The sequence below is a fragment of the Salmo salar genome, chromosome 03 (assembly GCF_965601325.2).
Source record: "Salmo salar chromosome 03, fSalSal1, whole genome shotgun sequence".
NCBI classification, from domain to species: Eukaryota; Metazoa; Chordata; class Actinopteri; order Salmoniformes; family Salmonidae; genus Salmo; species Salmo salar.
In genome coordinates this window covers 62991474-63005594 of record NC_138293.1, presented here as the reverse complement: position 1 = coordinate 63005594, position 14121 = coordinate 62991474, and the positions used below count along the sequence as shown (strand labels likewise).

General features: G+C 45.2%; 1 protein-coding gene across 1 annotated transcript in view; it reads left to right on the top strand.

Annotated features, from left to right (window-relative positions):
* The first annotated feature begins 10005 nt into the window (after positions 1 to 10005).
* LOC106601024 (inactive phospholipase C-like protein 2) overlaps positions 10006 to 14121 on the top strand; it is an 83259-nt gene continuing 79143 nt past the window's right edge. Inside the window, exon 1 of the mRNA XM_014192875.3 lies at positions 10006 to 10886. Coding sequence (XP_014048350.1) covers positions 10563 to 10886 — 324 coding nt within the window. The 5' untranslated portion in view covers positions 10006 to 10562. The remainder of the gene's footprint in view (positions 10887 to 14121) is intronic.

Sequence of the window (14121 nt, the reverse complement as noted above, 5' to 3'; positions counted from 1 at the left end):
GAGCAGAAACCCCTGGCACCCAACCGCCACTCCATCGTACTCCCTCGGGAGCGCAAGACGAAGCGCGCCGGAGCCAGGCGCAGGGGGAGGAGGAGGTGGACTCGTCGGAGGAACCGGAGGTGGAGAGAGGAGACCACTCCTCTCCCATCGGTCCATTCTCTCCATCATCTGATCCATCGCCGATCCTATCCGATGGAGAACGGTGGTATGATGGAGGACGCGATCCTCCATCGAGGGAATGGGGGTGGCAGCTGCTCCAGCTGACTCCATTCAGAAGGTGCGGGATTCTGTAAGGCTCTGGGTGTAGTGGGTGCGAAGTCAGGCACAGGAAGCAGAGAGTACAGGGTAGTGCTTTATTGGCACACACGGCGAACATAAGCCACCCCACAGAAATACAGGGCGCACAGAAAACAAATGCCCCAAACACTGGGGACTGAAACAGTCCGGAGAAAACCCACGACCGAACACGTCAGACACAAGCGTGCACAGCAGCAACACACAAAACAATCAGAGGGTGAATGTGTGGGGTGATTACAGTAGACAATTGTATACTGTAGTATAATAACGTATACTATATAAATATAGTATTATAAGGTATTCACAGCCATATCTTACTTGACACTGGATTGGATATACTCAAGATAAAAGGCTCTGGGAGAGTTGCAAGTCTGGCACCCACCAGCTGCTATGTATAGCCCCGCTGCACAGGACTGAAATGAACCACTTTTTCAATGGAGCAGATGGATCCGTCCTCTCGTTCTACCTTGTGACCACTAGATGTCCTCAGTGCCCAATGTGATTCCCGCACTCTGCAATAACACTGGGAATGGAATGAACGATGAAACAAAGCATATAATGCCAGTCAGCAGCATGCATAGGATACATGTGGGACATGTCACGAGATTAACATGTTGTAACAGGAATAGAAAAACCAAGGCAGACGTGCTTTTTAAAATGAGCCCTTCTGTTAGTTTTCATATCATCATCCCAGCTCAATAAAGCTGTCTCTCAGTCTCTCCTACAGGTCAAAAATGTGAATATTTAGCCACAGCCTTGACGTCCTCCCCAGGAAACATCTTTCATCTGATAATTAAGATGCAAATTGGCACTCATTACCATCGTATTAGTCTATGCATACAAATGAATCTCTGTATCAACTCTAGTAATTAGGGACTCCAGTGGAAGGAGGTCCAGTCGAGGCACAAAGGGCACAGAAACTCACAGCACTGCTCTGATTGATAACTAAAGAGTGTTAACACAGAGGGTGTTTAAGGAACGACTTTAATTTCCTCCCTCCACAGAGGTCATGTGAGTGAGCACAGGAAGTGATGTCTAAGAGAAACAGATAATATGGTGGTTATGCTCTGGGAGGAATGCCCTCAGACCCCCTGCTGTGGGGAGTCAGCTCACTTCACAACAAAAAAAAATAATTACACTTTTGGGGATTATTCAGCCTCATCTTGTGTCAGAGTTCCCTCTCATATTATACACAAACACTATTCCCCCTGACAAATGCAGCATCTTCAACTGATTCTGTTAGGTAGAACTGCTTCTCTTATGTAGACAAACCCCTGTAGCTATATATTTTCTATATGTTGTGCATTGGTAAACAAGAATACCCTATCCATTTGTAATCAATAACTTGATTTCCTGTATTGATACATAATCATTCTCACCATGCATGAATGAGGTGAGCCTGAATGAGGTAAGTGTGTCGTAACGTCTATGGTCATGTCTTAAATACAAGATATGGCTGGGTCACACATATACAAAAAAAAACTTCCATGGTAACGATTTGACCTTATGACCTCAACCTCCAGGACAAAAACCCTGCACCGTCAGATTACCCAGCAGGCAAAGGGCCTTTCATCAGCCGTGATTGGGTAACCCTAATTAATACTATTGTCATCAATACAATCTAAAATGATCTGGCTTCTCCTGGAGAGGGGCTCGAGGGATCAGGGTTGAGGGTGGGGGGATGTATGGATGGCTATCCCTTCATATGTCTGTGGTTCACATGGGGGAGGTGGGGGGTCAAAGGGAGGGGAAGGGAGGCAGCACAACTCCGGTTCACTTCCTGTCACAGGAAGCTACAAGCAACTTCAATGGAAATCAACCAGGGTGTGATTTAATTGTTAGTGGCATGATAGTCAAATGGAAAACAACGCTGCAACTGCTTTCCATTTACTTTTCTGTTGATCTCTCACAGCCTCTCTTGTATTCTCTCTCTTTTTCTCTCTCTGTCTCTCTCTATCACTCTCTCTCTCTCTCCAGCTCTCATTAATAATAATTCCATTCTCCTCCCCAGTAGAGTAGGACCAACCTCATCTGTTCATCACAGCATCTTTCTTCCCAAAGTGGAGGAGTGTTAGCACACCAGTTTGCAGTGATGCAGCATATGATAAGGTCCTTGGTTAATAAGTCCTAGTGTGGTTCCTCCGTGTGGGTCCTGGAGGGGCTCCTGTTTGAGTTTGAGGCTTGAGAGCCAAAGGAATTTGAACATTAAAGTGAGACAGCCTGGCTGGAAGGCTTGGAGCAGGACTTTTAAAAGCAGGACTTATTCTGAATTATTTCTGAAGATGCATAATACATGAATCAGAGTCAGAGAGAGAGAGAGAGAGAGAGAGAGAGAGAGAGAGAGAGAGGAGAGAGAGAGAGAGAGAGACTACCTCATCCCAACCTATCCCCTTCCTTCTTGACTTATTTTTCTCATCAGTAGCATCCCTCACCTCCATCTCTCCTTCTCACCTTTCCTCGATCTTTCCATCCACCCCATTTTTCTTTATTTTCCTCCCCAATGTGTTCATTCCACCAACATCTCCCTCTCTACTGCTATCTCCCTCTCTCTCTCTATATCTCTATCTCTATCTCTCTAGCCCAGCATCTGAACTACTGTGTTCTAGAAGAATCAGCTGTGTATAAATAATTCACATTGAGAAGTAGTTTCTGGTCAATGAGTACATAGACTGACCCGCTGGCTGGCTGGCTGGCTGGCTGACTAGCTGGCTGGCTGACTGGCAGACTGACTGGTGTAAGATGGATGAGGCAGCTGCAGGATGTATGCTACTGCCCTCATTTAAGTTTACAGAAAGGAAGAAAACATACACACACACACACACACACACAAACATGCACACTGTATCCTAGTTCACACTCTTTCAATTCAAAGACACATCAATGTCAAAGAAAACCTCAGAGCAGCTGATCTAACCGCTCATCCATACTGCAGGATTCCGATTTGTCTGGTCTGACAAAAAAAAACAAGCCACTTCTGGGTTTGATTACAATGACTTGGTTCGACAATAATGACCAAACACTCTGAGCATCTCTACCGCAGCAGCACACGATTTCTCTCCTTCCAATTGGCTGTGATGTGATTTGTCCTTTCAGTGGGTTATAACTGAACTGTATTATCTGAGTGTTTATTGTTCATCATTCCTCAAATCAAATCAAGTTTTATTGGTCACATACAGTGCCTTGCGAAAGTATTCGCCCCCCTTGAACTTTTTGACCTTTTGCCACATTTCAGGCTTCAAACATAAAGATATAAAACTGTAATTTTTTGTGAAGAATCAACAACAAGTGGGACACAATTATGAAGTGGAACGAAATTTATTGGATATTTCAAACTTTTTTAACAAATAAAAAACAGAAAAATTGGCCGTGCAAAATTATTCAGCCCCCTTAAGTTAATACTTTGTAGCGCCACCTTTTGCTGCGATTACAGCTGTAAGTCGCTTGGGGTATGTCTCTATCAGTTTTGCACATCGAGAGACTGACATTTTTGCCCATTCCTCCTTCCAAAACAGCTCGAGCTCAGTGAGGTTGGATGGAGAGCGTTTGTGAACAGCAGTTTTCAGTTCTTTCCACAGATTCTCGATTGGATTCAGGTCTGGACTTTGACTTGGCCATTCTAACACCTGGATATGTTTATTTGTGAACCATTCCATTGTAGATTTTGCTTTATGTTTTGGATCATTGTCTTATTGGAAGACAAATCTCCATCCCAGTCTCAGGTCTTTTGCAGACTCCATCAGGTTTTCTTCCAGAATGGTCCTGTATTTGGCTCCATCCATCTTCCCATCAATTTTAACCATCTTCCCTGCCCCTGCTGAAGAAAAGCAGGCCCAAACCATGATGCTGCCACCACCATGTTTGACAGTGGGGATGGTGTGTTCAGGGTGATGAGCTGTGTTGCTTTTACGCCAAACATAACGTTTTGCATTGTTGCCAAAAAGTTCGATTTTGGTTTCATCTGACCAGAGCACCTTCTTCCACATGTTTGGTGTGTCTCCCAGGTGGCTAGTGGCAAACTTTAAACGACACTTTTTATGGATATCTTTAAGAAATGGCTTTCTTTTTGCCACTCTTCCATAAAGGCCAGATTTGTGCAGTATACGACTGATTGTTGTCCTATGGACAGAGTCTCCCACCTCAGCTGTAGATCTCTGCAGTTCATCCAGAGTGATCATGGGCCTCTTGGCTGCATCTCTGATTAGTCTTCTCCTTGTATGAGCTGAAAGTTTTGAGTGACGGCCGGGTCTTCGTAGATTTGCAGTGGTCTGATACTCCTTCCATTTCAATATTATCGCTTGCACAGTGCTCCTTGGGATGTTTAAAGCTTGGGAAATCTTTTTGTATCCAAATCCGGCTTTAAACTCCTCCACAACAGTATCTCGGACCTGCCTGGTGTGTTCCTTGTTCTTCATGATGCTCTCTGCGCTTTAAACGGACCTCTGAGACTATCACAGAGCAGGTGCATTTATACGGAGACTTGATTACACACAGGTGGATTCTATTTATCATCATTAGTCATTTAGGTCAACATTGGATCATTCAGAGATCCTCACTGAACTTCTGGAAAGAGTTTGCTGCACTGAAAGTAAAGGGGCTGAATAATTTTGCACGCCCAATTCTTCAGTTTTTTATTTGTTAAAAAAGTTTGAAATATCCAATAAATTTCGTTCCACTTCATGATTGTGTCCCACTTGTTGTTGATTCTTCACAAAAAATTACAGTTTTATATCTTTATGTTTGAAGCCTGAAATGTGGCAAAAGGTCGAAAAGTTCAAGGGGGCCGAATACTTTCGCAAGGCACTGTACACATGGTTAGCAGATGTTAATGCGAGTGTAGCAAAATGCTTGTGCTTCTAGTTCCGACCATGCAGTAATATCTAACAAGTAATCTAACAATTTCACAACAACTACCTTTTAGACACAAGTGTAAAGGAATGATTAAGAATATGTACATAAACAGTGGGGGGAAAAAAGTATTTGATACCCTGCTGATTTTGTACATTTGCCCACTTACAAAGAAATTATCAGTCTATAATTTTAATGATAGGTTTATTTGAACAGTGAGAGACAGAATACATTTTTTTTTTTAAACGCATGTCAAAAATGTTATAAAATGATTAGCATTTTAATGAGGGAAAAAAGTATTTGACCCCTCTGCAAAACATGACTTAGTACTTGGTGGCAAAACCCTTGTTGGCAATCACAGAGGTCAGACGTTTCTTGTAGTTGGCCACCAGGTTTGCACACATCTCAGGAGGGATTTTGTCCCACTCCTCTTTGCAGATCTTCTCCAAGTCATTAAGGTTTCGAGGCTGACGTTTGGCAACTCGAACCTTCAGCTCCCTCCACAGATTTTCTATGGGATTGGCTAGGCCACTCCAGGACCTTAATGTGCTTCTTCTTGAGCCACTCTGTTGCCGTGGCCATGTGTTTTGGGTCATTGTCATGCTGGAATACCCATCCACGACCCTTTTCAATGCCCTGGCTGAGGGAAGGATGTTCTCACCCAAGATTTGACGGTACATGGCCCCGTCCATCGTCCCTTTGATGCGGTGAAGTTGTCCTGTCCCCTTAGCAGAAAAACACCCCCAAAGCATAATGTTTCCACCTCCATATTTGACGGTGGAGATGGTGTTCTTGGGGTCATAGACAGCATTCCTCCTCCTCCAAACACAGCGAGTTGAGTTGATGTCAAAGAGCTCCATTTTGGTCTCATCTGACCACAACACTTTCACCAGTTGTCCTCTGAATCATTCAGATGTTCATTGGCAAACTTCAGACAGGCATGTATTCTTGAGCAGGGGGACCTTGCGGGTGCTGCAGGATTTCAGTCCTTCACGGCGTAGTGTGTTACCAAATGTTTTCTTGGTGACTATGGTCCCAGCTGCCATGAGATCATTGACAAGATCCTCTCGTGTAGTTCTGGGCTGATTCCTCACCATTCTCATGATCATTGCAACCCCACGAGGTGAGATCTTGCATGGAGCCCCAGGCCGAGGGATATTGACAGTTCTTTTGTGTTTCTTCCATTTGCGAATAATAGCACCAAATGTTGTCACCTTCTCACCAAGCTGCTTGGCGATGGTCTTGTCGCCCATTCCAGCCTTGTGTAGGTCTACAGTCTTGTCCCTGACATCCTTGGAGAGCTCTTTGGTCTTGGCCATGGTGGAGAGTTTGGAATCTGATTGATTGCTTCTGTGGACAGGTGTCTTTTTTACAGGTAACAAGCTGCGGTTAGGAGCACTCCCTTTAAGAGTGTGCTCCTAATCTCAGCTCGTTACCTGTATAAAAGACACCTGGGAGCCAGAAATCTTTCTGATTGAGAGGGGGTCAAATACTTTTTTCCCTCATTAAAATGCAAATCAATTTATAACATTTTTGACATGCGTTTTTCTGGATTTTTTTGTTGTTATTCTGTCTCTCACTGTTCAAATAAACCTACCATTAAAATTATAGACTGATCCTTTCTTTATCAGTGGGCAAACGTACAAAATCAGCAGGAGATCAAATACTTTTTTCCCCCACTGTAAATATATGGATGAGCGATGGCCGAACGGCATAGGCAGGGTGCAGTAGATGGTATAAAGTACAGTATATACATATGAGATGAGTAATGTAGGGTATGTAAACATTATATAAAGTGGCATTGTTTAAAGTGACTAGTGATACATTTATTACATCCAATTTTTTATTATTAAAGTGGCCAGAGATTTGAGTCAGTATGTTGGCAGCAGCCACTCAATGTTAGTGGTGGCTGTTTAACAGTGATGGCCTTGAGATAGAAGCTGTTTTTCAGTCTCTCGGTTCCAGCTTTGATGCACCTGTACTGACCTCGCCTTCTGGATGATAGCGGTGTGAACAGGCAGTGGTTGTTGTCCTTGATGATCATTTTGGCCTTCCTGTGACATCGGGTGGTGTAGGTGTCCTGGAGGGCAGGTAGTTTGCCCCTTGTGATTCGTTGTACAGACCTCACTGCCCTCTGGAGAGCCTTACGGTTGTGGGCGGAGCAGTTGCCGTACCAGGCGGTGATACAGCCCGACAGGATGCTCTCGATTGTGCATCTGTAAAAGTTTGTGAGTGTTTTTGGTGACAGGCCAAATTTCTTTAGCCTCCTGAGGTTGAAGAGGCATTGTTGCGCCTTCTTCACCACGCTGTCTGTGTGGGTGGACCATTTCAGTTTGTCCGTGATGTGTATGCCGAGGAACTTAAAACTTTCCACCTTCTCCACTACTGTCCCGTCGATGTGGATGGGGGGGGGGGGGGGGGGTGCTCCCTCTGCTGTTTCCTGAAGTCCACGATCATCTCCTTTGTTTTGTTGACGTTGAGTGTGAGGTTATTTTTCTGACACCACACTCCGAGGGCCCTCACCTCCTCCCGGTTTGCCGTCTCGTCGTTGTTGGTAATCAATCCTACCACTGTAGTGTCGATGATTGAGTTGGAGGCGTGCATGGCCACGCAGTCATGGGTGAACAGGGAGTACAGGAGAGGGCTGAGAACGCACCCTTGTGGGGCCCCAGTGTTGAGGATCAGCGGGGTGGAGATGTTGTTTCCTACCCTCACCACCTGGGGGTGTCCCGTCAGAAAGTTCAGGGTCCCAGTTGCATAGGGCGGGGTCGAGACCCAGGGTCTCGAGCTTAATGACGAGTTTGGAGGGTACTATGGTGTTAAATGCTGAGCTGTAGTCGATGAACAGCATTCTTACATAGGTATTCCTATTGTCCAGGTGGGTTAGGGCAGTGTGATTGCGATTGCATCATCTGTGGACCTATTGGGGCGGTAAGCAAATTGGACTGGGTCTAGGGTGTCAGGTAGGGTGGAGGTGATAGGATACTTGACTAGTCTCTCAAAGCACTTCATGATGACGGAAGTGAGTGCTACAGGGCAATAGTCGTTCAGTTACCTTAGCTTTCTTGGGAACAGGAACCATGGTGGCCCTCTTGAAGCATGTGGGAACAGCAGACTGGGATAGGGATTGATTGAATATGTCCGTAAACACACCAGCTAGCTGGTCTGCGCATGCTCTGAGGACGCGGCTAGGGATGCCGTCTGGGCTGGCAGCCTTGCGAGAGGTTAACACATTTAAATGTTTTACTCACGTTGGCTGCAGTGAAGGAGAGCCCGCAGGTTTTGGTAGCGGGCCGTGTCGGTGGCACTGTATTGTCCTCAAAACGAGCAAAGAAGTTCTTTAGTTTGTCTGGGAGCAAGACATCGGGGTCCGCGAAGGGGCTAGTTTTCTTTTTGTAGTCCGTGATTGACTGTAGACCCTGCCACATACCTCTTGTGTCTGAGCCGTTGAATTGCGACTCTACTTTGTCTCTATACTGACCCTTAGCTTGTTTGATTGCCTTCCTCCTCCCCTGACATGTCTGCCTGATGGCGAAGATCCCGATTTCATCCCAAATGGCAACCTATTCCCTACATAATGCACTACTTTTGACCAGAGCCCTATATGAGTTGTGGTCAAAAGTAGTGCACTATATAGGGAATAGTATACCATTTGGGATGAAACCCTGTTAGTGGATTTGTCCTGCATCATTAGGGGTAAAACACATTATGTGCTGGGGTTGAAGTAGATCAATAAAGATTTGTGTAGAATTCATCAGTGATTGCACAGAGATAATTGTCCCCCTTGTTTCCCAGATTTGTTAAATGACGATAGTGAAAGTGATTTAGCTAATTTGTGGTCAGAATTGATTACAGAATCATTACAGATATTGTGGGTTTCTATCTGCAGCAGTTGAATTCTGAACTGTGGCACAGGGATTGGTTGTGTACCACTTTTTCTACAGTATGAATATATACAGCAAGGATAGGTCTGTTCTGAGTCCTGTGCTTTTCATTCTCACCAATCAATAATGTGGATGTGCCTGGTGTGGTGTTTATGTGAGTGAAAGCCATGTGATATTCTCTGTGGATTAGTGTTGGAGGTAATGTTGATGATAAGCCACTCCCTCTCTGATTGAGACTGAAGCCTGGCCTGAAAATAATAATAGTCTCATTAAGAGACTGCATGTAATTTTTGGTTCTGGGTTCTGAGATTAAGTTGATAATGCCCATAGGGATATATAATATGAGGATCATCAGCATCAATGGAGCTTTTTGCCCTTGCCACCAGAAAGGGCAATTTGTACTTAATGCAACTTAGGGGGCTTTCTGAATTTTTTATTTTTTATTTAACTAAGCAAGTCAGTTAAGAACAAATTATTTTGTACAATGACGGCCTACACCGGCCTATCACGGACGACGCTGGGCCAATTGTACGCCGCCCTATGGGACTCCCAATCACAGCCAGTTGTGATACAGCCTGGATTTGAACCAGGATGTCTGTAGTGACACCTCTAGCACTGAGATGCAGTGCCTTAGACAGCTGCGCCACTCTGGAATAACCAGTCTCCCTGATCTAAGTTTTGGCTGTGATAACAAATATGCATTTGAAAAGCCTTAGGCAATAGCCTAATGATAAGACATATTTCATGCAAATACACTCACATTCGCTGATAATCAGAGGAGGCTGGTGGGAGGAGCTATAGGAGGATGTGCTCATTGCAATGCCTGGAATGGAATAAAGGGCATGGTATACAGACAAATCAAACATGGAAACCATTCCATTCCAGCCATTACAATGAGCCTGTCCTCCTATGGATCCTCCCACCAGCCTCCTCTGCTGTTAATACGATAATGTGTTTTAGCCTAGAAATGGCTTAGGCTACAAGTTGTGGTATGAATGAACATTAATCTTTTCGGTGTGAGGAACATTAATAATTTACGTGTGTGTGTGTGTGTGTGAACGAGCGCGCACGGACATGGATCTTGTAGGGAGGGGACAAGCGAGCAACTCACATAACAGCGCATTGTATATAGCTGCATCCCGCGGATGCACGTGGGGAAGCTTCTGATGTTTCATCTGCAAGAGCGAATAGGACGTTCTTCTGCGGCGCAAACAAGAAGCTTGGAGAAAAACGAAAGCGCGTGTAAACGCTAATTAACGCCTTTTTATTAGCCGGAACTGTTTCTAAGGGGACTCCTTATGAATCCATGCAGTTAGCTAATCACACCAGATCACATACTGAGCACCATCTGTTCATTTTCGAGCGACAAGAGTTTGTTCCGCCAGACGCGGACGGTTCAATCAGTCTATCCTAGATTCAGTGGACTGCGCTTCGTCTACGGACTGATGATCTTATGTGGTCTACACAGCCGTGGACTCATGTTTTGAAACAATGGGCCAATGCACTAGGTTGAATGTGTTGCTGTAACGTCCGTGGATGATGGCAGGGGTACACGCTTCCGAGGCTGTGTCGGGACATTTGCTAAATCCTACCATTGCAGCCTCTCCGGCACAGGACGCTACACAAATAGCGGGGTTGAACAACAATGACGCCACCGTGGTGCCTCCGACTGGCACCCGGGCATACCTGGACATTTCGGCGGCTGCCTTTGCCCACGGGCACCCGGTCTATGGGGCGGAGGGAGTTTACACCAACGGAAGGTACATGGACCACGGGAGTACTTGGACTGGCAGCAGCAGCCGTGACAATTCAGCCGAAAGGAGTCATGGAGGCGTGAACACACCTTGCGGAATTATGAAGGTTGGTTTGTTTTCATAAAGCCTACTTTATCATGGCACGTCAATCATAGGAAGCTCGTAAAGGTTGCATTAATGAGGGGAATCATTATCTCACAGCCCAGGCAAAACCACATGAAGCCTTCAGGTAGCCAGTGACTAGCCCTCATTGTGATTCATTCTACTGTTATGGACCCAGGGTTAGATGAACTGTTTGTTAGTGACAAAGCTGTAATAATGATAATAATAATGAAGGATGCTGAGTTGTTACTGTGTAACAAACGGATGGTCTAGTGCCGGGTAAACATTTTGCTGAGGGGAATGTTATGATGTGGTCTATCATTCGCAGTTAGGCTGCAAGTCTCTCCGAAACAGTTACGATGTTCCAAAGAAGGTAGGACTAACAGATCCAATGCTCTGAAGTTTGCGTGATGTCCATCTTCATGCCTTGCGGTGCTGATGGTGTGGGAAGCTGCTGCCGTCTGCTGCTGCTGCAAGGTTAGGTCACCAAAGGTGAAATAAGATGCATCCTTTAGCTGCGCTCATAGCAGAGGACAACCTTTAACAGTTATGTCATTCCCTCCCTGGATAGTACAACATGCCTCTATAGTCGAACTAGCTACTGTTCCAATAGACTTGTAAATATAGTACTATGTAAAAGCAAAACTGGCAATGCTCTTTAAATCGTACGCAAAATTGTTTGTTGACGGTTAAGATGAGGCATAGCCACAAAGTCTGGGCTCCTCAAGGGAATGTCAAACATAAATGATAGGCCTATATATTACATAGAACATGTCTGCCTTTAGTCACTATTTCCCCCAAGTCTCATGTCTCCTACTTCAGGATGTCTTCAGTCAGATGGTGTAGCATGGGGGGGGGGGGGGGGGGGGGCTTGTGGAGAAGCTCTGTGGAGAAGCTCTGTGGAGGTGGGAGTTTTTGGAGAGAGAGTTGCATTCTGTCATTATGAGCCAGTTTGCTTAGCAACCGGTATAAAACCATGAAGCTATCCATTTCCCCTGTTTTTGAATTCCCTGTGGCTGTGCGGGCCAACAAATTTAAACACTGCCTGCTCTCTGGTTTGATGTGCTTCTCTGAGGTGTAGGGAATCCTTGAGAAAATGTCCCTGACTTGCTTCTCTTCACCCCAGGGTGTTTTGCCCTATTGATGAAAAGCAGGGCTGTTCTTCCAGGAAATTCCATGGAATAGTATAATTCGAGGCTAAGGCCTAAATCCCTCCACTCCGAACTTCCCTCCAAAAGAACTGGAGCCATCTACTGACGTTCATAAGTTCAAACTTCATAACAGAAATATGGCAAGAATGCAGAGCGGCTCATGTTGTCAACATGCTCTAGGCCTCAAATCCTCTAAAGCTTATTCTCCCAATGTACTGTCCTGTTCATACGGCATTGTATTGTTATACTTACAAGGCTTTGTTACAATATTTCTTGTGATGCACATGGTGATAAACATGTTTGGACTTTTCTTCTGTAAGTCAGCTCAGCTGTGTGGCAACATTGAACTCTCATCAACTGTTGCTATCGGAAGGACCAGGATGTACTATCAAAGATGCTGGACAAATAGAACCAGTAAAGAAGACTCATTCCTTTGCTAGAGTAATGCATCTATAATGTAGAGACTGCCTCGACCCAGTCAGATAAGAGTTAATTGTCCGTATGGCTTATGTGATTCACGTCGAGGGAAGTTCACCACTGGATTTAGGGTCAACACTTTGAAGGCCAGGCGTGAAATGCCAGTTGACAGACAACTCACCATAGGTTCTAAGTGTGTGACTCTGTCAGGCTTGCGTGTGATAACCCAATTAGATAACCATGTCCTCTTTCAGCAGCGCATCAGAGCATCATTGTCATTTCCTGTTCTCATTCCAATATGGATGTGTTGGTCCTACAGCACACTGACGTCCGCTTTTATTCCTGTATGTCTCCTAAAGGCCTACACGCGTCCTTGGGCGTAAAATAGTCTATGTAAAGGGTTAGTGTTCTGGAACTGCTATCACAGAACATTTAGGGTCAGCGGTTCTTTTAGACTCTGCTGCGAATGCAGCCAAGAGGCCATGTTTATTCATAGAATCAGAGAGGAACGTCGCAACACAGTGAACTTCGTTGTAAGTCAGAACATGGGGAACACACAGATAGAGAGTGGCATGATGGGAATCTGGGTCAGCTCTCCTGTAGTAGAGCTTGGCGATATGGCCCAAAAAATCCACATTGTGATAAATTGCCTGAATTGATGCAAAAATGATAAATAGAAGGATAGTTTATAACATTAATGTGTAACAAGTTTTTGAAACGTTTCCTACTAACTTACTACTAGTCTGATGGTTGTAGCCGTCAACTGTCCCATTAACAATCACCCATATTAACACACTTACTTCATTCCAAACTTCACATTTCTCTAGTACAGGCTACGTATCATAATGAGCGATATCAGCGAAATGCCCGCGATAAATGACCGGTATGGTCGATCATTTTTGGTTTATTGTCCCAGCTCTATCCTGTAGTGTGTTGTGGTGCTAGTGTGGTTCATGTGTAGTGCAGCTGGAGCTTCAGTACCCACACACACACATTTCATCAGCCTGAAACATGAGCTGAGGGGTCTGAGCGGACTAAAGGGGGGAGTGGGGTAGAGAGGCAAATGAGCAATTACAGCATTGTGCTCATTACAGAGTGTTTTCAATCTTCCTGGAATAAAACTTGTTATTTTTTTAAACCTCCTGTTTGGACTTGATGTGTCAATGTATGGCATGAGGGAGCAGTGGAGAACCCATCTGTGTGTATATTGTTGAACCAGCCAAATCCTGCAAGGCTGTCACCCCCTTGGCGTGGTGAGTGACTGTCCCATGGGTGGAGGGAAGGGAGGGCTTCTAAAGTGGTTGGAGAGGATGGGGACAGGTTGACGGGGGCAATTCCAGTCTGGTTTTTTAAGCAGGGCTGTGGACAGCTGCAGGCTCCTGTCCTGCCTGCCTCACTTCAGCTGACTGTTGGGAAGACGTCTGTCTGCCTGCCAGCCTGCCAGCACAGACCAATAGAGGGATAAGAAGGATCTTCCCCCAGCACTGTTGTGACCAAAATGAGTTTCTTTATCTCTCCCCTCTCCCACCCACCCTCCCTCCCTCTATTGCACGCTCTGAGGGGTTTTTGACCTCTGGAGCAAATAAAAGGTCAGTCTTATTCAGAGCGGTTACTGGAAAGATGAACATTGTCAGCATGACAAAAGCAGAGCCAAAACATGACGGGATAAAA